The sequence below is a fragment of the Andrographis paniculata genome, unplaced genomic scaffold (assembly GCF_009805555.1).
Source record: "Andrographis paniculata isolate CXL003 unplaced genomic scaffold, ASM980555v1 Contig83END, whole genome shotgun sequence".
NCBI lineage: Eukaryota > Viridiplantae > Streptophyta > Magnoliopsida > Lamiales > Acanthaceae > Andrographis > Andrographis paniculata.
In genome coordinates this window covers 3,185,479-3,210,422 of record NW_026137621.1, presented here as the reverse complement: position 1 = coordinate 3,210,422, position 24,944 = coordinate 3,185,479, and the positions used below count along the sequence as shown (strand labels likewise).

At 29.2% G+C, this 24,944-nt stretch overlaps 3 protein-coding genes across 4 annotated transcripts; 1 reads left to right on the top strand and 2 right to left on the bottom strand.

Annotated features, from left to right (window-relative positions):
- Window positions 1-232: 232 nt before the first annotated feature.
- Window positions 233-3,950, bottom strand: LOC127241773 (TORTIFOLIA1-like protein 3). The gene is made up of 5 exons (XM_051260980.1): window positions 2,972-3,950; window positions 2,775-2,883; window positions 1,630-2,180; window positions 1,015-1,462; window positions 233-848 (listed from the first exon to the last, which is right to left on the bottom strand). Exons 1-4 carry the CDS (start codon window positions 3,782-3,784, stop codon window positions 1,052-1,054), a joined length of 1,884 nt encoding a protein of 627 aa, XP_051116937.1. The 5' UTR covers window positions 3,785-3,950; the 3' UTR covers window positions 233-848; window positions 1,015-1,051.
- A 12,808-nt stretch (window positions 3,951-16,758) lies between these two features.
- Window positions 16,759-19,712, bottom strand: LOC127241853 (vacuolar protein sorting-associated protein 29). 2 transcript variants are annotated; one of them, XM_051261077.1, is made up of 5 exons: window positions 19,570-19,712; window positions 19,068-19,267; window positions 17,606-17,743; window positions 17,178-17,512; window positions 16,759-17,037 (listed from the first exon to the last, which is right to left on the bottom strand). In XM_051261077.1, the coding sequence occupies exons 2-4, from the start codon at window positions 19,197-19,199 to the stop codon at window positions 17,219-17,221; spliced, it is 564 nt and encodes a 187-aa protein (XP_051117034.1). In that variant the 5' UTR covers window positions 19,200-19,267; window positions 19,570-19,712; the 3' UTR covers window positions 16,759-17,037; window positions 17,178-17,218. The 2 variants fall into 2 exon arrangements, with proteins under 2 accessions (XP_051117034.1, XP_051117033.1); XM_051261076.1 differs by having other exon boundaries at window positions 16,759-17,512.
- Window positions 19,713-20,778: 1,066 nt separating this feature from the next.
- LOC127241824 (uncharacterized) lies at window positions 20,779-22,777 on the top strand. The gene is made up of 3 exons (XM_051261046.1): window positions 20,779-20,946; window positions 21,032-21,120; window positions 22,417-22,777. The coding sequence occupies exons 1-3, from the start codon at window positions 20,911-20,913 to the stop codon at window positions 22,568-22,570; spliced, it is 279 nt and encodes a 92-aa protein (XP_051117003.1). The 5' UTR covers window positions 20,779-20,910; the 3' UTR covers window positions 22,571-22,777.
- Window positions 22,778-24,944: the final 2,167 nt, after the last annotated feature.

The following is a 24,944-nucleotide window of genomic DNA, read 5'->3' as shown; positions in this document are numbered from 1 at the left end:
TGTAAACGGTATATACCGATACCGTACCAAAAATTTCGATATACCGAAATTCGATATATTGAAACTTTCGGCACGATACTGGTATGTATTTTCTTCGTACCGAAAAGTTCTGTACGGTATCGGTATAGACCGATATTTTCGACACTGTAAAGTATGCCATCCCTATATATACACATATGTGATTCAACAAAATGACAAAACAGTGAAGAACATATATTCAGAATTACAGTCCGAATAATTAAACACTATTAGATTAAAAATATTTATATATTAAATCACATTAAAATACAAATATTCACAATGCTCATGTTTTGCACTTAATAAACACATTCTCAATTAATTTTCATAACATACAACAACATACTTCAGAAATAAACTTAAATCCAAGATCTATACAGATAATAATGATGTCTACCAAAGGCATGCAAAGAGAGATACATACATACAGCTTCCATAACTTATATATATATATATATTATACACACACATCCACCATTTTAAATCATGAAGAAGACAAGCATGTTCACTACCATAATCATATACACCCACCCACCCTCCACCCCAGCAAGAATCATTTCAGATACAAAAACATTTCCAAAGCCAACAAAAAAACAATGCAAGCGAAACTTCTCCTCAAGGTTAATTCAAACACAAGCTACTTATACTTCATTTCATCCATTCATTCATTTGCATTATAATTTCTTCCCAATTTATCGCCTCTAATCATTCGCAAATAAATAACTAATCAATCGAGACAGAAACCGGTTACCTTGTTTCCAAATTCCTCCGGTTGCCTTTTTGTCCAGGAAACCCATCCGCAGAGTTCTTCCAGTCCTTTGCAGCCCAGCCTGGCATCGAAAAGGAGGATACAAAATTATCGTGAAAGTGACATCTTGTGAACCAAAGAAATTAATTAGATGTTGTATCAAAGATGGATGATTTTGGAAGCAAAGAAAGTAGACCACAGAATGTGGTTTCTTTGTGCGCATTTAATATTTTAGTCGAAGCGCGTACCAGAAGAAGCCATCAAGTGTAGAAATGCCTAATTATGTCAAACGCCAGTGCTATTAAGAACTCCAGTTGAGGAAACTTCAGAAAATCCGAGAGAGCTGCTGGAGAATTTGGCCAGCGGGTTCACTATAAGCCCGCGTCGACCTTGGATCATGTACCTTCGATTCTCCACAGGAAACCCATTGCCATTTCCATTATGTTCAGCCATTGATGGGGTATCTCTAGAGAGGGGGAGTCGAGTGGTTGGGCGAAGCTCTGCTCGTCTCCAGAGCTTAGAGCTCAAGAAATCTGTACCGGGTAGCCTGCAGCATGTTGCTCCGGCAGCACCATTTTGTGACACCCTTCCGGTTGAGACTGCTAAATCAAATGATATTTCATCCAGAGCAAGTTCGAGACCGTGGACACGAGCCTCAAGAGAATGCATACTGTTTTGAGAGCTTCCGATAAATTTCTACATTGCAAAATAAATGTCAGGGTATTGCAGATGTAATCAATGACATGAAAATAGGAACTAGCGAAAAAGACCATCTATTCTTATTAGTCAAGAAGATGCCGATTTAGAGCACGGAACACTTATTACAAAGAATAACAATGCGAATAACAAATGTAGAAGAATACCTGAAGAAGATCCATTAAATTGGACTGCTGATTTTCAATCTGCACAAGTTGCATTCGGATCTGAGATAGGTCTTCACATCCTCTCTGGTTGCTATAGGTATCTCCAGTTTCATTACTAACAACAACACTGGCATCACCCCATGGAACAACTCGAGAACTATTTTTAAACAAATGAAGCTTCTGCTTCCCATTGTTCTCGCTGAAAAGATTACGTTTGATCTCTGTTTTTCCAGTTTGTCTTCTTTCCTCCTCGCCTTTGTCTGATGGACTATCATCTAAGACTGTCACACCACAAGATCCATTAGAACCAACAATTTCAACTTTGGTGGGCTTCTTCAGGTCTAGCTTCTGGAACAGTCCCCGGCCTGGTTTGCTTTCATTACTACCAAGAGGGCTTCTTTTCCTGGCCGTGGATGCAGGAGTAGCATTAGAAAACAGTGACCGGGCTGTTGGCTTGCTTGGAGGACTTCGATTTCTTGTTTGAGTAGTAGAAGCCCCAGGGGAACAATAAGATTTTATCCCGGGAGGGTAACACCCATCACTAGCATTTTCTGTACTCAAAAGTTCGAAGCAACATTATTAAATAAAATTCATTACTTTGGAAACAATTAAAACGACAAATATACAAGGGAACAAGTATAGGCAAAATGAGTAAAGTAAGAAATTATCCCGAGTAAGGCAACACCCATCACTAGCATTTTCTGTACTCAAAGCAACATGATTGAGTAAAATTCTTTACTTAGAATACAATTAAAATGCCCAATATTCAAGGGAACAAGCATAGGCAAAATGATGAAATTACAAATCTCACATTACTATATTTGAATGAAAGCGTGAAAAAAGAAAAAAGGCAATATATCATTACATCATGGCATAAAATTGCTAATAAACCACACGTCAAATACAGATGATAACTGCCAAAGCAAAAGAACAAACTGACAGAGGAAAAGCATAACAGTCCAAAGCAGATGGTGTGTCAAATGAAACTGTAGACTAATCTTTTCCAGTTTGATATATTGATGAAGTAATTTCGCTAAGTGATGGAATTGAAATCTAAACAATGAAATCTGAAATAATGAATAAGATATATCCATCAAAGATATGATCAATTAGGAAAGAAAAGTAAACAAATTCAGAATCCATACGTTTAGAAGAAGCTTCTGATTCAGGGATTGATGAAACCTCATCTGGTAGATCTGGAATCAGCTTCCACGCTTCTATCATCTGATTCATAGTTTCCCTCGTTGCCCTCACCTAATGAAATCAACCAATATTGAATCAACTGGGGATGCGAAAAGTCTATTAAAGTTACTACTGTTACCGAAATTTCAAGGAAACAGACCTTGTCAAATTTCTTTGCCTCAAACGTCTTCAAGCACGAGATTTTGTGCTCCGACAGTGATTCCTTCTCTGCAATGGCGATCTTCATCAATGCCTCCGCAGCAGCCTTTCTGGCAGCCCAATCTTCGCTACTCAGAAATTCCATCAAACACATGACGATATTTCTAATTGCAGTCTTGCCGTTACTCAGTACTCCTTTCACTTGCACGATACTTCCAATTAGAGTGAGCAGCGCAGCCTTCGCCTTAAAACTTTCAGATTTCGCTAGCTTCTCAAGCTTTGGGAACAATCGCCTTAAGCTCCCCGCATCTGGATCTTTTGATCCCTCAATTATCGCCGCCAAGCATAAAGCCGCGCCGGTCTGAGTGTTGGAGTCCTGCTCGATGAAGAGCGATTCGAGGAAAGGTTTTGTTACGGAGTTAAATGGAGGAGAGGTGATGTGCGACGAGAGGGATAATGAGGCTTCGACGCAGGCGGAACGGACGGACGAATCAGGGTCGCGGAGGCGGCGGACGACGGCGGATAGGATCTTCGATAGGTAAGGCGACAGAGAATTCCCATGGTGCTCGGAGAGAACAGAGATCAAACGCACACACTGGCGGCGTACCGGAGACTTATCCGACGAGTCAGTAGCGGCTATCGACGAAATGAAAGGCGGAATAGCATCACCAGACAGAGATTTCGCAATGGATTCAAGCTCCGAAGCGGCGGCGGAGTGAGTATCCCTATCAGAGAGCCTGTGTATGCAGGTGAGCACACGATGCTTCAGATCACGCGCCCTAGCCTGCTGCTTGCGGGAGTTCGGGCCCGACATTGTCAACAGCTACAATGTCTGCCTAAAACCGTTTGCCGGAAGTGAAATTTAAGCTCGGAACGGTGGCGCCGGCGGGATCTCCGGCTGCATCGCGGTGGGTGGGGCAGGTGATAAGTCGGTGCTTTTACAGGCGCAGTTACCTCAACCTCGCTTTCTGCGAATATATATAGAGCTCAGGGACACAATTGTAAATTCAGACGAAGCGGCATACGAGACGGTGCCGTCCGGTGGTATTAGCATCGTAACGGTGCCGTTTTAAAGAAACCCGTGTTTTCGCCTTCCTTCTGTAGTCCAGTCTCCATCACGAATTCACGATCCCTCTCTGCATAATTAATAAATTACTATTATATTATTAATAATTAAATTAAATCAAATTTAATTAAGCGTGTCTTTTGTTCGATGAAATTGTTTGAAAAATTATATATATATATAAAATATTGAAAATTATAAAAATAATAAATATATATAATATATTAATTTTTTTGAAAAAAATCATATATGTTGCTAAAAAAACACATCCAGTACCTCACTTATTTAACATGAAAATTGGCGATGCATAAGGTGGTGTTACAAACGTTTGAGGTATTTTTTTAGCATACAATTTTTTTATATAAATATATATTTACAAAATTAAATGCACAATTGATTTTTGTTACTGATCTGTGTTAGGGTTTGTTTCCTTATAAGTTTTAAATTTATTATTATTATTATTATTATTATTATTATATATTTTTTTAAGAATCACATTAAAATAAAATTTAAAACGTACTTAGTAAAAAAAAAAAAAACACATAAATTTAAATAAATAAGCACTTAATTTTATTAATTACCCCCAATATAAAGTGTGTTTTTTTTTATTTATTTATTTCAAATCAAAATACATTATTTAATTCGTGCAATTTTAATAAAAATATATTATTCTTTCATATGAAATATGTGTTTACTTGTGCGATCTTGATTTTTGGTTTTGGTTTTAATAGTAAAATTTTGAATTGAAATAGTTGTTTGATGTGATATAAATATGTATTGACGTGATGTTTGAATGTAAAATTTAATTTTTAGTGTAATATAATAAATAAAAAATAGGTGTTTGATTTGATATTTTTGGGGGAAAAAAAAATTAGAATAGTAAAACGAAAAAACAAATCTTACAAGTAAACACAAAATACTTCCATTTTAAATTACAACAAAATCAAAATTTTAAAAATAATATTATTTTCTAATGTTGATTCTTTTAGAGAATAAAATATATATTGAAAATAGTGTTAGTAAAAAAATTCTTTTGTAACCAAAACCAAATCAAGAAATTATCTTATAGGAAATTATACATCATAATTCCTTATATTTTATAAAATATTTTAAAGTATTTTTATAGAAATACTTGTTTTATCCTTTAAGGTATGTTTGGTTGGTATATGTGTCTTAAAAAAATTGATGTGATATTTTTGTAAGATAAAACAAATATTTTCATAAAACAATGTTATAAATACATAATAAAATAAAATAAAAAACCCGGAAAAAAATCATTGGAATGGATTAAAATTGCGTTTTGGCAATTAACGAATAGCTTTTAGTCGATTCAATTAGCTGTTAGTTGTTAGCTGATTCAGTTAGGTGGTTTGACTAGCTGATACAATTAGATGTTTGTATTAAAATATTTGGTAAAATAATGTTTGACATTAGTTATTTACACGTAAAATGACAATTAAAGATATTTATATGTTAATTTTTGAAATATTTAATTTTATTCATTTTAATTTAACATTTATTAGATTTTTTTAATTAATTATTAAAAATTGTAAAAATATTATAAAATATTTATTTTTATATTTTAGATTTGAGAAAAATATTTTTATTAAAAATAATAATTTATTATTAAAATTGTGTTAAATATAAATTAATAAATATTTCGTATATGTATTTTTGTTATGTTAATTATTGTTTATTAATTTTTATATAAAATTTATATAATGATAAATATATAATTATATTAATAATATTTGTCTTTTCTATTTGATTTAATTTTAATAAATTTATATATTTTACAAATAAAATGATTTATAGTAAACAAAAAATAATAGTTATTATTTTAAATTTATAAAAACAAAATTACAATTTAATAAATTAAATATATTAAAAATAATTAATAATCCGGCAATAAAAATATATTTATATATATGAAATAAACAAATGAATTTTAAGGGTAAATAAAGAATAAATAAAATAAAAATGAAATTACATAAAATTGTTTTGTATTTTCAAAATATTGCACAAAAATTATTTTTTAGTGGTTTTTATGCAATAATTTTTAAATTTACAAGAGAATCTCATACAATATTTAGGAATTTTGTGCACAATTTTATAAAACACAAAAGAGTCATATACAAATTCTAAATCACAAAAGAGTATGAGGTCGACTTTGAAAACCTTAAGTGAATTTTAAATAATTTTGTCTTCTATTTATTCATTCTACTATTTAATATTCTAACTTATTTTTAAAAAATGATACGTCCCAGATACCGTATCTGCTACACTGTAGACACGGTATTTTAGGAGGGGTGTAATTAGTAGATAATTAAGAGTGTATTAGTGAAAATAATTATCCTATAATATAAATAATTATAAATTAAGATTAAGATAATTAATTAGTTTAATTAAAATTAAAAAAAAATTAAAAATTTAAAATGAGATTAAAGTGTGTAATCATTTTCCAAAAAATGAAAGTAACATGGTATGTGAGACGAACAGAAACGGCAACGTGGACATGGTATCTGAGACATGAGTAATAAAAATAAATATTGCATTCAATATCTATCTTTCATTAAAGTTTTACATAATTTAACTAAAAAAATATGTACATGTATAAAAGTCCCACACACACAAATCAAAATAATACCAAAAAAATCTACCAAACTTTTTTAACCTACCCAAATTAATTTTTAAATTGAATGTTACAATTAAATATAGATGACTCTTGAATTTTATTTTTAATTATGCAAATTATTGAAATAATAATTTACAGTTTAACTGACCCTAATTACAATTTACAGCTGTAAATAATTAATCGAGGTAGGTAAACATACATATATAAATAAAATTTCGAATCAATTCAAAATTTCAAATTTCTGTAAAATTTTTGATCAAAATCTAATTGTACAAAACTTAAAATTTATAAATACAAATCAATCTGGAAAATTCCGTATTTTTTTTAGATAAATTTTTATTAATAAAAATAATAATATTTAGCAGATCGAAAAACAAAACAAACATAAGAAAAGGTCATTTAAAATATAAAATACTTCAAAACAAAAGTTAAAATAAAAAAAATTCAAATAATTAATTAATTCATTATTACTAAAATATATATAATATTATAATATATTTCGCATTTCAAATTTATTCAATCTTTTGGCTTACCAATTTAAATTTATCCAAAAATATGAAATTATATTAAAAAAAATAAAATCAATCCAATTTAATCAAAATTAATCATTATTAAATTTCAGTTTGATTCAACAAAAAAATTCAAATTTTCAATATTTTGTTCAGCATATTTTATGATGATAAAAATGAAAATAAAAATAAAAATAAATTATGTAAATGCCTTTTACTTATGAATCTATCAACCGTGGCTTGTTTATACTCCTTCCGTCACATAGTTATATATCCGTTTGCTTTTTACACAGGGTTTTAGAATTATTTGTATTATATTGAAATTAGTAGGAATAAAGTAGAAATTATTAAAATAATCTTATTAGTAGTGTGTGATATAAATGTAATGACATTTGTGTAATATATTATAAGTTGTAAGGGTATTTGTAACGTTAGGTAGATAGTACAATTACTAAAAAAAATAAATGAATACTTTATTATGGGACGAACTAAAATGAAAAAATAGATACTTTGTCATGGAACGGATGAAGTATTAGTTTATCTTAGTGTGCTTTTCAAGTTATTTGTTAGAATTTTCCATTTGAGCAAATTTTTAAAAAGAAAAATTAATTCTAAAAATCAAATAAAGAATATAAATCATTTTTTTTTTTTTCAAAATTGAATTTTGGTAGGTAAGAAATTGATAGATTACATAACAAATTACTATTGTCACATATGTGCATGTACTAATTACTGTACATTTTAATTATCACTAATTTTATGAATCATGTAAAATTAAAACTGCATTTAATTTTATTTTTATAGAAAAGTGTGACATGTTGGCCAAAAAAATAATAATAAATAAAATCAAATAAAAATGATTATGTATATTTTTTTAAATTTTTACTGGGCTAAATTGCACAAATTCGTTATATAAAATTGCGTCAAATCCCCTATACTTTTAAAATTGCGTCAAACTCTCTCTTGTTTTCATAAACTCTGCGTCTAACTTCATCGGCAGTTCTTTATTTAACGATATTTGACCTAAATCCGTCTAAACTTCGAATAAATTTTAGAATTTCAATTTCTAAATTCCTAAAATTATATATATTTACTTTTGTTATATTTAGCCTAAAAAAATAGTAAATATACTTAAAAATAGTTTTTTTTCTCAGGTTTAAAAAAATTATTTTTACTATTTTTTTAAGGTTAAATATAAGAAAAATAAATATATTTATAATTTTAGGAGTTTAGAATTTGAGATTTTAAAATTTATTCGCAGTTTGTGCATATTTAGGTCAAATACCGTTAAATAAGGACAACCGAGTGGTTAGACGCAAAGTTTATAAAACCACAATAAAGTTTGACGTAGCTTTAAAAGCACGAAAAATTTTGCACAATTTCATGAAATTCCAAGTGAATTTTGTGCAATTTAGCCATTTTTACATAGAATAGAATGATGAGAATTGTAATTTTGGTGATTACACTTGTATCTTTATTGTTGTGGGCTTTGTTTAAAGATCAAGCATTTACAATGTACGACAACTTTTTTAAATTTTTAATAATATAAATTTGATAAATTGAAAAAAAATAAAATTATTTAATAATAATGATAATAAATTAATGTCCTCGTGGCAGTTGAAGAGGGGGAGAGTAGATGTAGTTGAACTATCATCATCCTCTTTTATCATCATTCCCAACCTTCTTACCAAACCTCATTTATTCTAAAGATGGCTAAGGGTAATAAGGTCATTTCCTAAATAAATAGTTAGTAAAATAATTAAAAATAAGGAAACATTTTTATGTGTTATATTTTTTGTTTGTTGGTGTTTTATGTTTTAGCTATTATTAAATGTAATATTGTATAGAAAATTGATGTACTTTTATTGAAAATGATAGTAACAAAATCTAAAGAAATAAAATAAAAGAAAATTGGGGGGGTGTATATACCTTTGCATTTTTTTCAATGATTTTAAAAATAGAATAAATATTTAATATAAAAATACAAATTTGCATTAATTTTGATATCTTTAAAGACAAAATAATATAATGAATAGTAAAAAATAATTATATATATATGTATGAATGTATGTGATTGTGATTGTACTTTTTAAAATCGATTTTGATGTGATATTTTATGAGATAAAATAATATTCCTTCCGTCCCACATCTTATGTCCACCTTTTCATTTTTGTTTGTCCTATTTATTTTGTTACTTTTTTTTTTTGAAAAAAATTATACACTTTAATTTTATTTAAAAAAAATTAATTTATAATTTTCTTAATTTTAATTATTCTAATAAGTTATCTTAATTTTAATCTATAATTATTTTTATTATACGATAATTATTTTCACTAATATATTTTTAATTATTTACTAATTATACCCCTTCTAAATTTCCGTGTCTACAGTAAAACTGATAAAATATTCGGGACGGGGGGAGTATAGTTTTATTATAAATCGTATAAAATAAACAATATTGATTTCAGTTTCAAATCACAATCAAACATTGTATAGAGTTACAATTCGAGTTTTGATTCTTAAATTAGTAATTTTAATACTACCTCCGGCTCATAAATCAGTATTATTTGTCTTTTACGTCATTGTAGGTAACATTAAAAATATCCTTATATTTGTATAATTTATTTCACAAATATAATTGTAATTGTATTATAAGAGACTAATAAATATATTTTTGTCATTTTCTTTTCATTTGTACTACGTATTGTATTGATATAATAATTAATATTCTAAAATCAATATGCAAAAAACATGTGAAACCCTCCTTATTAAAACATGGGTAATATATAATTCTAATTTTAAATGGCCCTAATTAAAACTTATAATCTTCTAGCGAAGATCGATAGTTCAATTCTTGGAATACAACATTTTTCCGTCGAGATTATCTCAAATAATCTTCACTTTAGTCTAATTTATTTCCATATCATAAGTACTGATTTATACATGAAATTTTTTGCTACAATTTTTTAATTTTATTCAATTTATTGAAGTATGTATATTTTATGATCGAAATAAAAGATGTGGGAAAGGAAGACGGGATGTCTTTTTGCTCACCATGTAGTGTCGCAATTGAGATTGACTACTCGATTCCCGTCTAATTTGTTTGATTAGACAATGTTGCTTCGATGAAAATGACATCGCACAATCTCAACAACGGACAAATCGAACTCATGCTAACAATTATTAATGTTAATTACTATTTTATCGAACACATTGTCCTAAAAATACTAACAATTATTAATGTGAATCGAACACATTGTTTTAAAAATGGGAACACAACAAAAATCGAATCAAATAGGTAAATAAGTTCGACACAAACTTAAGTAGCAATAAACAAAAATGAAACATGCTACAAATTTTCACAAGAAACTTATATATGGTTCGTTTTAGCTAGTGATTTTAAATCTAATTTTTTATTCAAAATATTATATTAAATCATTGTTTGATTTTATTTTTTAAAACAAATACAATAAAAGTCATAAGTAAACAAACTATTAGGTTATGTTGCCTTAAATTTTGGATTTTATTTTGAAAGTAATACAACTTTAAATTGAAATAATATTAATTTGATGTAATGCTTTGAATTAAAGATATAATTTTTATGTAATAAATTAAATTTAAAATAACTCTTTTATTCTAGGGTAAATTATTTTTTTTAGTTTCGTAACTGGATTCCTTTATCATTTTAGTTCCGTAAGTGGAGCATGTCGCAAACTAGTCCCATAAGTGAAAATTTTCGCTGTTTTAGTCCTCCGGCGCCGGAGATACCCGCGTGGCTCGCCAGAGGTGACTTGTCCGCCAGGTGTCGCTAACCTAGCGGACACGTGGATTTTTTTTATTTTTTATTTTCATGTTTTACTTTTTTTAGAACTTATTTTTAATTTATTTTTAATTTTATTTGTATTTTTTTTATTTGGTCCAATTAAAAAATAAAAAATAAAAAAATAAATCCACGTGTCCACCAGGTGTCGCTGACCTGGCGTGACACTTGGCGGACACGTCATCTCCGGCGAGTAACGCGGGCGTCTCCGGCGCCGGAAAATTAAAACAACGAAAAGTTTTCACTTATGGGACTAGTTTGCGATAGGCTCCACTCACATGACTAAAATGATAAAAGGGTTTAGACTAAAAAAAACAGTTTACCCAAAACAGTTTACCCTTTATTCTATTGTTTTTTAGGAGGTGAGAGTGATTAATAACCAAATCTTAAACAAGCAAATCCTATACAATTCATTTAATGTAAATGAATATATATATATATATATATTTTATCACTCATAAAAATCTATAGTAAGCTTTTTTGTGATATTTTAGTTTTGATTTTACTATTAATTTTTTTTTTTTTTTATAAACATCAAATCAATTATTTATATTTATTTTTATATTACATTAAAATTTAACACTACGTCCCATAAAAAAATATTTCAATTCAATATTTTACTAATCAAAACTTTGTCTTTTTTTACTTTAGGCATAGATCGGCTGTTAATCTAGTTAAATCTGATTTGACCGAATCAACATATACTACGGGGTAATCAACATATTTATACATATTTCAATATTCTCCGTCTTAAAGCAGTAGTCTTATTTTTTCATGTTCGACCGTCCCAAAACAATAGTCTCATTTTCATTTTTGGTAATTAACTATCCACCTTTTTTACAAAACAATCTCCACTTTTCTCACAATAGTTACATAAAGTAAATGTGTTTTGGTCTTTTAAAAACACTTTTACCTTCACTACAATATAATGCTACAATTCGAAATATTATATTATAATTCAATGCTATCTTAATTTTCTTAATTTTCAAGTGTCAATCCCAAATATTCATATTGTTTTAGAACATGAAAAATATTATATTATAATTCAATGTTATTTTATCACATATAATAGGTTGAGATATGTATAAATATATGCTGGTCACTCATATGACATATGCTGACCGGTTAGATCATCACAATGCTGACTTGACCCGATCAATACATGATATACAATCTAATTCTTTTATGACGAAAAAATTTACAATTTTTGAAAATTAATTCAATAAGGTAAAACATGCTATGACATACAAGATCACAGAGCATAGCTGGATTTTAAATCTATGATCTTATAATTATAAATTCATTTATCAAATCAACTCGTCATCTTTATAGGTTTTATTTATTTATTTATTTATTATTATTACTCCATCTGTTTCATATTTATTTATTCATTTACTTTTTGCACTTAGTTTTAGAAATATTAGTATTATATTAGAATGTTGTAGAAATAAAAGTAACTAAACTAACCTTATTAGTGTTTTTTAATATAAAAGTAATGATATTTGTGTAAGATATTGTAAATTGAAAGGGTATTTGTAATGTTAGATAGATAGTAAAGTTACTAAAAAAAATTGATACTTTATTATGAAACTGATTATAATAAAAAAAATAAATAGATTGTTAAGGGACGGATGAAATATTATTATTATTATTATTTTGATCGAAAAGGGCTTATTCATTATTAAGTTGATGTATTACGAGGATATATGCATATGTCTATAACCCAAAGACAAGACAAGACAAACACAAGAACATTACAAGAGGACATAAGATTATGGCAATAGTCAAGAAAATTAATGAATGATCGATCCCATGTGCACATTTCATTAAACGACAAATCTTGTCTTAAATCTAATTCATGAACAAGTTTTGGGTGCATGTGTTTGTTGTACATCTCTAACATCGGGCCGGGCCGGGTACAAGAATCACGACAAAATTATTGTAACTCTAAAAAAGATATGTATTACTAACAATGATAATCTTATAAAAAAAATTTTCATTTAATTTGAATACGGCGTAATTGTTCTAATCCGCTTATGGTTAAAAAAATTTGTATAATTCTTGTTTAAAAATTGTGCAATTTTTATTTTTATTTTATTTTTATGTTTTAAAAAATATTACACAAAATCTTTCACCAATCTATTAAATTTATACATTTGGAGATTTTGTAAAATATATTTTGAAACAATTTCTAAACTAGTATAAGAAAAAAAATATATACAAACTTGTAAAACTAGAATTATACTTAGTGCATCTCCAACCCAGCGCCAAATCCAATCCAGCGTTGGGTTGGCATTTTTGGCGTGGGTTGTCTCCAATCCACGCCAAATCCAACGCAAAAAAATTGGCGTTGCTATAGTGCAATGTCAGCAACGCCAATTTTTGGCTTTGTTTTATTTATTTATTTATTTTTAATTTTTTAATTTTTAAAATTATAAATTTAATTTTTATTTTTTAAAATTTTATTTTAAATTATAAAAATAAAAAATTGTTTAAAATAATAGGAAAAATTGATGAAGTTATGGCTGCAGTAAAATTACTGTGCAACTGTATATTTGGAATTAAAACTGGATAAATGAAGTTGATGAATTGGAGATTTATAATGTATCTTTTTTGCTTTTTCGTTGATCACGTGCCTAGTTTATCTATGCACGTGACAACTACCTAGCTGTTGATAGCAATTAGTAATAAAATAGTGGTAGTTGTAGCAATTACATACCACATATGTTTGCAACCATTCCAATAATTGGATTAAATAAAGATAATTAAGTTGTATTCACTTTGTGTACTTATATAAATGTGTATTTAATTTTAAGTTAAACTGTTTTTCTAGTGCGAAATTGAACTTTTTATTATTCTAGTCTCATAATTTGAAATTGTTTTAAAATAGTCCCGTAAGTGAATTTTTTTTTTTAATTTAGTCTTCAATATGTATGTGGCATCTACGTGGCAGATCGACAGACATATGTCGGCCGGATTAACACCACGTGACTGACAAGTATCCACTATATGGATAATTTTTTTAAAATTTTATTCTTTTAATAAAAAATATATAAAAAATAAAATTATAAATTATAAATTATAAATTATAAAAATTAAAATTAAAATTAAAAAATAAAAAATAAAAATTATCCACATGTCCGTTAGGTCAGCGTCACATGACCGCCACGTGGATATTTTTTATATTAAAAATAAAAAATAAAAAATATAATAAAACATGTACTAATATAGTAAATTATTAAAGGTTACGTGACTCTGACTTAACAGATATATAGATATTTTTATTTTTTATTTATTAATTTTTAATTTTATAATTTTATATTGTTATTTTTTATATTTAAAAAATAAAATTTAAAAAAAAATTCACATGGCGGACACGTGTCAGCCACATGATGCTGACTTGGTTGACACGTGTCCGTGCCACGCATGTGCTACATAAATATTGAGGACTAAATTGCGAAAAATTTTCACTTACGAGACTATTTTAAGACAGCTTCAAACATTACTAAAATAATAAAGAAGTCCAATTACAAAGTTAAAAATTCAGCTTACCCTTAATTTTAAATGTGAAGAATTAAATCTATAATATAAAAATAATCCTTTTATTGAATTATTAACTTTTTTAGGTTAATAAAACACACACATATATATATATATATTATATTCTTTTATCATATTTATAGAAAATCTTGTATTTCAAAAATAAATTGAGTAAATAAATCAATAATTCCTAGGCCCTAGGGTTATTTTAGGGTGTGTTTGGAGGATTTTGTAAGATTTCTATTGTTTATTTAATTTTTTTTTTCTAAAAATATCAAATCAAATTTTTATTTTTTTATTTTTTATATTATATTAAAAATTAATTTTATATTCAAAATATTACATCAACACCTATTTATAACACATCATACAATTATTCAAATTTAAACTTTTTATTATTAAATCATAATTCAAAATCCAAACCCCAAACAAACACACCCTAATAGGATTAGTTCACATAATATTTATTTTGTTTGATTAAATATTACATAAAATTATATGATACTTTTTCATATAATATTATTATTTTTTCTTATAATATAATATATTTTATTTATACAATTTTCTTTTTAATTATAATAATAGAATACTCTCTCATCAAAGAGTAAGTTTTTCATCATGAGCACTCGAATTAAAATAAATTAATATTTTTATGAATATATAGTGTAATCAAAATAATATAATATCTATTTTATCTTAATATAATGTAGTATTAAAGTAAAAGTGCCATGAAAATAAAATAAAGTTTTTATATTTAATTGAAAATTACTAAAAAGATAATTTTAATTTAGACATATTAAAATAACAAAAATGACTTGGAAGTTGAGTGAGAGTTATTTATTTAATTAATATTTGATTTATGATGTAATATATATAAGATTAAAAAAATTTAAAATATGTGTTTAATTATTTTTTTAATTAATTTTTTGATAAAATATATACGATATGAATACCATTTGGTAGATAATAAAATTTTATAAAATACAGATAAACAAAAAAATATATACATATTTATTTATGATTAATATAAATTAATTTATAAATAAATAGAAAATTTTGAATGTATATAAATATATATGTTGATTGAAGAGAGATATAAATAAAATTTTTGAAAAAATTTTGAGTTAGTCTTATATGATGTAATATTTTAAAAAAAGAGTTGGGAGCATAGTGCTTACTTTGGCCGGAAAGTCAACCAAACACACCTTTAGTTTTGAACCAAAAAATATATAACAGTTTTGAACTACCGTTTCAATATAATAGTTCTGTTTACTATTTTTGTTTATTCTGAAATAATAGTTTCATTTCCATAAATAACTATATCACTATAAAATTATTCTTATTTTTTTATTATTATTACACAATTGTCACTATTTTTACACTAGTATACTCACAAGGAAAAAAAATCTTTTACCTATATTTTTTACCGAGAAAGGGAATATAACAATACATTAAAATTTAGGTGTTATATTGTCATGAACATTTTTATTATTTATTAAATATATTTAATTTTATTTTCAAAATTATAAATTAACTTTTAACAATGGATTACCCTATACCTTTGGTGGACTGTTCTTAATGGGCCAGTCTAGGTCTAAAAGATATATTTCGAAGCGGATTATGATTTTAAAATTAATATATATTTATATAATATAAATTATATTGCATATTTATTTTAAAATATTTAAATATATAAAAAAAATACTAATTCCTAAATTAAATTTGTCTTTTTAACTTTGATTTGCCTGCCTCGGATAGCCATCCCGCCAACTACTGCCAATATTTGATTATTATTCTTATTTTCTTTTAACTGATTTTGTTGACATCCCTAAATATATTTTATATATCATTCTTATTATTTTATATTTTATTAATTAAAGTTTTCTCCCACCCAATAGCAGTAAAACAATACATTCCACGATGATGATGATGATGATGATGATGATGATGATGATGCTGCTGCTGCTGCTGCTTAAAGGAAGACCTTTAATCACTTTATTCACCTCTAATCGATGCTACAATTTACCATTACTGAAAATTAAAATTAATTCAAAAAAAAAAGAAGAAGAATCGAAAGAACAACATAAAAAAGATATTTTGAGACGAAGGGTGTCTTTCAAAATTTGCTAAATTATACAATTAAATGAATTTAATTCCTAAAATACTACATTCAAAATCCATAGTATTCATTCAAAAACAATATATCAAAACACAAAGACACTTTCATCAAACAATAAATACATATATATATATATATATAATGTTCCTGGAGATGTAACAATTCAAATGATTTCAAAAGCACATTTCAAAAAATTCTGCTACTCCCACATCAAATTTTCTCAAAACAGCATGGTAGAAAACTGAACAAATTCGAAACTGCAACATTATTACAAGAACAAAGCAGAATAGTTACCAAAGGCACGAGAGACAGATCGAAAAGGATCCCATCATCAGCCAAAACAGAAGATTTTTTGCCGGCTTCCTTAGGCAGATCGAATCGCTGTCAGAACAAGAACTTCACGAATCAGCATTTCGTCCCAACAGTAGTACAACTTCATCCAAATAAACAGCAGAGACATGAACAGATTGAAAAAACTCGTTTGTACATTCACGAAAGTCTATAAAGCAAGAATCTCTAACATGCTAAGGATCAGACACTCCCAAGGATACATTAACCGTCATCAGGTAGATGTCGTGGTCTTTTTGAAATCAATTTTGTCAACCTTGACTTCCCCATCGATTAGCTCGTAGACATAAACGACGACGCGCAGCCCGTCAATGTCCATGAGGACAAAGCTCGGGTTGACGTCATAAGTGATGCTGCTGAAGGCACCGGTGGCAGAACCCGGGTTTATAACCACCCCAGCCTCGTGCTTGTAGGCTGTGAACTGGTGTGTGTGGCCAGACACCAAAATGTCGACATCTAGCTGGCGCTGGAGCATGGCCAGAGAGTCGAGGTCTCCCCATGGAATTACCTTTCAGAGGTTTTATTAGTTTTTTTTTTTATCAGTGTGACTATTTTTGTAGACATGCCGGAAATGTATAATGCGTAAGGGTTGGAACTGTACCTGATGGCCATGGCAGACACCGAGCTTGAACTGACCGATTGTTAGTGTTTTGGTTTCTGGGTAGCGTGGCTCCTCGTCATACTCACCCCGAGTGATGTGCAGGTCGGGACAAACTGTTTTTAAGTAGTCGTGAACCTCCTGCAAGTACGTGTGAGTAAATAGATATTCGGTGTAAGAGATAACAGAGTTGAACTTTCACCCAAATTAGTCGAAGACAATGTAGTAGAGCATGAGAGATTAAATCAATTTTTTTTGTGAGTTTTGTTGCAATTTTTACTATTCAATTTTTTTTTCCCTAAAAGAAATATCAAATCAAATAATTTTATGTTTTTTATATTATACTACAAATCTATTTTACATTTAAAAATCACATCAACTTCTATTTATATCACATCAAACAAACGTTCAAATTCAATTTTTTACTATTAAAAAATTCAAACCAAAAAATCCAAACCCACCCTAACAAGGTATCATGTTGGCTATGAAGGCTGATTATAGCGTAAAATCTACAAATTCACATAGTGAGATTCCTATGGTGTTAGAATATTATTAACATGGACCAGTTGTCGACGTAGGATACTTATGTTCTTATTTTCTATGGTGTGAGTTGCTTTAGACGTTCATGTGAAAATCACAAATCCACATAGTAATATTCCTTGCTTAGCCACGCCCCCAGATATAGATCATTTTGATGGAACTGGATTATTAAATTTTGTGTAACTTATTGCCTTTTTCGCTTCCATATTCAGTTATATACCTTAACATATCAGAATTCGGAACACAAGACAATATCAATATAGCAGAGCATGAGATAAGGCAACAATTCTACGTGAACACTGCTGCTGCCGTATTCTGTATCAAATGTCAAACCTATAACCTACTTAAAAACCAGATTAAAAGAATGCACTCCTCTCATTCTGATGGATTGCAGATATAATTTTATCGCAACCAAATTGTAAGGAATAATCTCTGAACAAGACTCAATAGTTCGTGTACAGCTACAACAAAGGCAGGAATATTATGACCTGATAAGATGCCGAAAACAATTCAAAAGTTGCAAGCATAGCAGCACTAAATTGCTAGAGTAGTAACAATTATTCATTAGATATATCCCTTGGTATGGTAAGGGTTACCGCTCGTCAACCAATCATTATCTCCTCGATGCACAATCAGTGACCTGTTACTATACACAACCATCAAATAATACCTAATCAGGGCTCTCTTGTAATGTGATCAGAACAGGATATCCAGAAAATCACAAAGTGTTCTTGTGTTCAAAACATGCAAGTTTGAAAGCTAAAAAACACATTACAAGATCGAATATGTCAAGCAGAAAAGCACAAATACATTTAGACTTTATATAAACACCAGCCAGATTCAGTAACAACTAACGATTAAACTAACATGACACATTGCATATAGTTCAGTAACTATTGTATTTAATTGGGATTGGAATACTTACTTTCGTGCACAAATTGCCAGTGCAAATAACATGTTGAATTTTTCCAGGAACAAGCATAGACTTGAACTTTGCTGGCAGATCGGGTGCCCTATGCGGTATATGCAAATCGCCCAATGCCAGTACGAGCACCATCTCCAGTCACTCGAACAGTATAACCAATTCAATCCTCTTTCCCCCAATTTTCAAGTGCAATCCACAATCTGTAAAGAACCAAACATCTGATCAATAGGAAACATCGCCAGCTCGGCCGGTACAGATCTGTATCGAGCGAGTCGAAACCGGAACAGCAATTCACAATACGATACAACAATCAAATCAATTTAATAACTAATTCGCGTGTAAAAAGGGTGCAACATCAAACGATTAACACCAAAAATTTGCTCAATCGGCAATATCTTCCGGACACAGCCCAGATCAAATTGAAATAACAAAAACGGCAAATATGCTGTCCAAACTGTGTGCATATGCTTGAAAATTTCTCACTCAAGAAGGTTGGACTTACAAATTAGTGCACCGGCTGAAGAGGAGACCAAAGATTTTGCGCCTGTAGCTGTAGCAGACGAAGAAAAAGAAAGAAGAAGTGGAAAGAGATTAGGGCTGGAATCTGGATTATGTGACGGAGTTACGGGGTTTGGCTGTTCAACCCATTTTAATTTTAGATTTAATTATAAGCAACATTTAATTAATGGCGTCTTTTATTTTATTTTATTTTATTTTTTATTTTACAATTTATTCATTTTTAATGTAACACCCATTTATTTTAGTGTACAAAATATTATATATTTTAAAATTTGCATAAAATATGTTTTTTTTTTCAAAAATTATATTTGTTTTGTAAATAAAGAGTTAAATTACATCAATTTTATACAAATAAAAAATAAAATTATTTTAAATATTTTTTTAAATAAAATAAATAAATAATTAATTATTTCTTTTTTTAGAGACAAATTATTATTTGAATTATTTAAAAATTATAAAAATAAATGATTGATTATTTATTTATTTATTTATTTTATTTAAAAAAATTATTTAAGATATTTTACGTTTTATTTTCTTATTTATATAAAATTTGTTTAAATTTAAGCGTTTAAAAAAGGATGTTTAGTTAACACAAAAATTTGGCGCAATAAATAAAAGAACGTTTTTAGTAGAACACATGATAGATTGTTATATACTCTCTCCGTTCTAGATACATGTCTACATTGCCGTTTCTATCCGTGTCACTTTTCTTTTTTGAAAATGATTACACACTTTAATCTCATTTTAAATATTTAAATTTTAAATTTTTTTAATTTTAATTAAACTAATTAGTTATCTTAATTTATAATTATTTATATTATATGATAATTATTTTTATTAATATATTATTAATTTATAATTAGAAATCGCGAGCCCGTTAAAACTTGAGGTCGTTCATCAAAAGCCCAATTGCCATTGGGTTGGGCTTGGGCTTTGTAGTTTTCTTTTAAAAGAAAAGAAATAAAAGCAAGTAAAAAAGCATATTCGTCGAGGGGACGCGTGTTGAGACACCATTGGCTGTTGGTGTGGACCATCAGTCCCACAAGCAGCCAATCAGAATTCGTCTTCTCCACTACGCACAGCCTTATCCACTCGATCAGAATATTATTATTGTTTTGTTTTTGTAATCACAATAATAACGTATACCAAACAAATCATATTATTAAATTAAATAAATAAATAAATAATAATGACAATACAGTCCTCAGTCTCATCGCCTTCCCCTCCCAATTCTCTCTCTCTATAACTGCAAAACTTCTTTCTTCAGCCAAAAACCAGAAAGAAAGGGAAATTAAAAAATAAAAAATTAAAATTGCAGGTTGGGATGGCTTCCTTTGGCAGTCGTTGGATCAGGCCAGAGGTGTTCTTCTGATCTTCCTCATTTATTATTATTATTATTATTTTTTAATTTCAACTAAAAATTACAGTAGTATTTGTATGTATAGGTGTTTCCACTGTTTGCAGCGATGGGATTTGCAACTGGGATCTGCGGTTTTGCTATGGCTCGCAATATGCTCATCAATCCTGAAGTCAGGTCTCTCCTCTTTCTCTCTCTCTCTCTCTTGGAAACACACATCTCTCTCTGTATGTATTTGGAGAAACTATGAAGGTGTGTATAGCAAAAAATCTGAATATTAGATGTGAAGTTTTTGGGAAAAAATTATTTTTAGTTTCAATATAACCAAAAATTTTGATCCAAATATAAAAATTTCATCAATTTTAGTTTCAATATAATCCAAATTCATCATTTTTAGTCTAAATATAACCCATGCTAATTTTTTATCAATTTAATCTTAATATAACAAAAACTTTTTTTTAAGTCTCACCGTCAACAGATTGGCGGAAAATGCTGACCTGAAAAGAAATCAAACCTTATGTTATATTTGAAGAAATTGTACAATATTGCAAGTCCACGTCAGTATTTTTCGTCGGTTTGTTGACGGTGGGACAAAAAATATAAATTTTTATTATATTGAGACAAAAAAAAATGATGAGTTAATTTTGTTATATTGAGATCAAAATTAATAAAAATTTTATATTGAGATCAAAATTGATAAAAATTTTATATTGAGATCAAAATTGATAATTTTAATTATATTGAGACAAAATAATTTTTTCCCGAAGTTTTATGACAAACAAAAGATAATTAACTGATGTTATTAAAAAAATATAATGAGGTATTATATGAAATTTGTTAAAGGATGAAGATAAAAATGCGATGCCAACATATTGATTGTTATTTGTTATAATAAAAATAATAAAATTGTGATATATAAAATTATTAATTATAATTAAATAATGTATATTTTAGCTGAAAAAGAAAAGTATATATTGTTGATTAATAATTATAAAACTTAAAAAAAAAAAATGTATGTAGAGATGTTCTTATAAATTGGATTTTAAACAATGGAATGGGATCAATTGTGTGTTTATTTATGTATTGGTTTTTGTTTTGACACATTATAAGTGGAAATATTTGTTGTATGTGATGCAAGGAATGGAAAATTTGGCTTTGGAAAACATATATGTTTATATTATGAAAAAAAAAGAAAAAAAAAGAAGTTAGTCCGTAAGGGATGGCTTGGTGGTGTAGGAGTTGGACTTGTGATCGGTCATGGTGTTAAACTCCCGACTATCTTAATTAATTTTTTTTACGTTAGATATTTTTTAGGTGAAGATAGTTGTTGAGTACAATATTTTACACAGAAAAAAATTAAGTATCGAAGATAATCTTTTTCTACGAGAGAACTTAGTGGTTGTATAGTAAAATCACAACGAACACTCCTTTTGCCACAATGGTAAGATCTTTTTACGGCGAAATGCAATGTAGGGTGAACAAGCAAGGGAGGGCTGCCGGGGTGCTCGAGAATTTTGAGGAGGGGCACAAATACGCGGATCATGCCCTGAGGAAATTCGTGCGCAACAGGCGACCGGAGATTATGCCCTCCATCAACAGCTTCTTCAGCGACCCCCAGAGTACTTAATGTTGTCTTTTTCTTCTTCTTCATCGTCGTGTTGTCGCCGCGCCTTTCAGACTTGACTTGTACTAGAATAAAATCAAGATTCAGGCACAGACATATATATATATATATATGTTTGTGTATGAAGAAGAGATTCTATGGAAATTTATGTATGTGTTTGTTGGTGTTTATGGATCTTTTTATGTAATCTGATGTCGAGTCTTTCTATTCTATGCTTTTGCTGCTTCGTTTAAATGTTTATTATTATTATTATTATTATTATTATTATTACATGAGAGCTCAAAGCAGCTATTATTCAAAGTACTAAACTCCCGACCAAACTTTCTAACTTTAAAGACAAATTATACTAGGCAATTGTGTGTAACAATGAAGACTTAGGTGGCGGAGGTTCAAATTTATAGTTTTACAGTCACGAATTCATCCCAAAAATACTGTCAGTTACTATGGTGACTTAATTCAATTCTACGGACAAAAGTATGCAATTTCAGTTACAATGCTATGCTGACTTAATTAAAGTATGCAATTTTTATTTTATTTATATAAATGTATTTGTCATATTTAATTTCATGTGCTATAAAAAAAATAAAGAATAGGTATTTAATTTTTTTGGCATTATTTTTGGAATTTTATTTTTACTATTTTTAATAAAAATATATTATTTTGAATATATAAAATATTGAATTTAAATTCAAAACTAAAAAAAAAAAAAAAAAATTCAAAATCAATACATTAATATTATATTTTGAATGGAATTTTAATATAATACAGTAATTTAAATAAAAATAAATACTCTCCCGACTTCACCACTGTTGTTCCACTACTTCATCATTTTTTGATCAACACTGTCATTAAGCGATCCGTTGATCCAGCCATTGTTCGGCCACCGCACTACCACTATCGTTTTCATCAGCTCCAAAAACCCCCAGTTTGCTTACTCGCACCGCCGTATCGCCGCAGAAGGCGCTGGAACTACCCCCTATCAAAATCCGTCAAAATTTGCAACATCGGAAAACTGCCTCTCTGGCAGTCTCTCTTTCGATTGAGCGGACGCTTCTCCCGATATATATCACTTCGTCGATCAAAAGACTCCTTCGAGCGAATGCAGATGGTCTCTCGACTTTTCATTTCAGGTATCAAGATTAACTCCCTTACTTGTTTTTTGTCACACTTAATGTTGATATTACTTACACTTGATAGACTTAGTATTGCTTGGTTGGTGTTGATGTCTCAGTCATGTTGCCTTTGGACTTTACTACTTAGAATATCTTGACTTGTCTGGTCTGTTTTGTTTGACTTAGAATGTATAACCTGTATTAAGAGAACTACGTATGGCTTGATCCCGTCTGGGTACGTAGGCAACCCCATTTTGGGTGCAGCCATTCGATTGAACGAACGCTTCTCCCGACTAATATCACTTCGTCGATCAAAAGTCACATTCAAACGAATGCAGATGGTTTCCCGACTTTCCATTTCAGGTATCAGGCTTAACCCTCATACTTGTTTTTTGTGAAACTTAGTATTGATATTACTTACACTTGATAAACTTAGTATTGTTTGGTTGGTGTTGATGCCTTAGGCATATATTGCCTTTGGCCTTTGCTATTTAGACTAGCTCAACTTGTCTAGTCTGTTTTGTTTGACTTAGACTGTATAGTCTCGATCAGAAGAACTACGTATGGCTTGATCCCGTTTGGGTACGTAGGCAGCCCACTTTGGGTGCAGCCATTTGATTGAGCGGACGCTTCTCCCGACATATATCACTTCGTTGATCAAAAGTCTCATTCAAGAGGATGCAGATGATCTCCCGACTTTCCATTTCAGGTAGCAGGCTTCACCCCCTTACTTGTTTTTTGTGACACTTAGCGTTGATAGTACTTAGACTTGATAAACATAGTATCGCTTGATTGGTGTCAATGCCTCAGACATGTTGCCTTTGGTCTATGCTATTTAGACTACCTTTGCTTGTCTGGTCTGTTTTGTTTGACTTGGACTGTATAGTTTGTATCAGAAGAACTACGTATGGCTTGATCCCATTTGGGTACGTAGGCAGCCCAATTTGGGTTCAGCCATTCGATTGAATGGACGCTTCTCCCCTAATATATCACATCGTCGATCAAAAGTCTCCTTGGAGCGGATGGTGATGGTCACCCGACTTTTCATTTCAGGTACCGGGCTTCACCCTCTTACTTGTTTTTTGTGACATTTAGTGTTGATATTAGTTAGACTTGATACACTTAGTATAGCATGTCTTTGGCCTTTGCTACTTGACTATCTTGGCTTGTTTGGTGTGTTTTGTTTGACTTGGACTGTATAGCTTGTATCAAGAGAACTACGTATGGTTTGATCCCGTTTGGGTACGTAGGCAGCCCACTTTGGG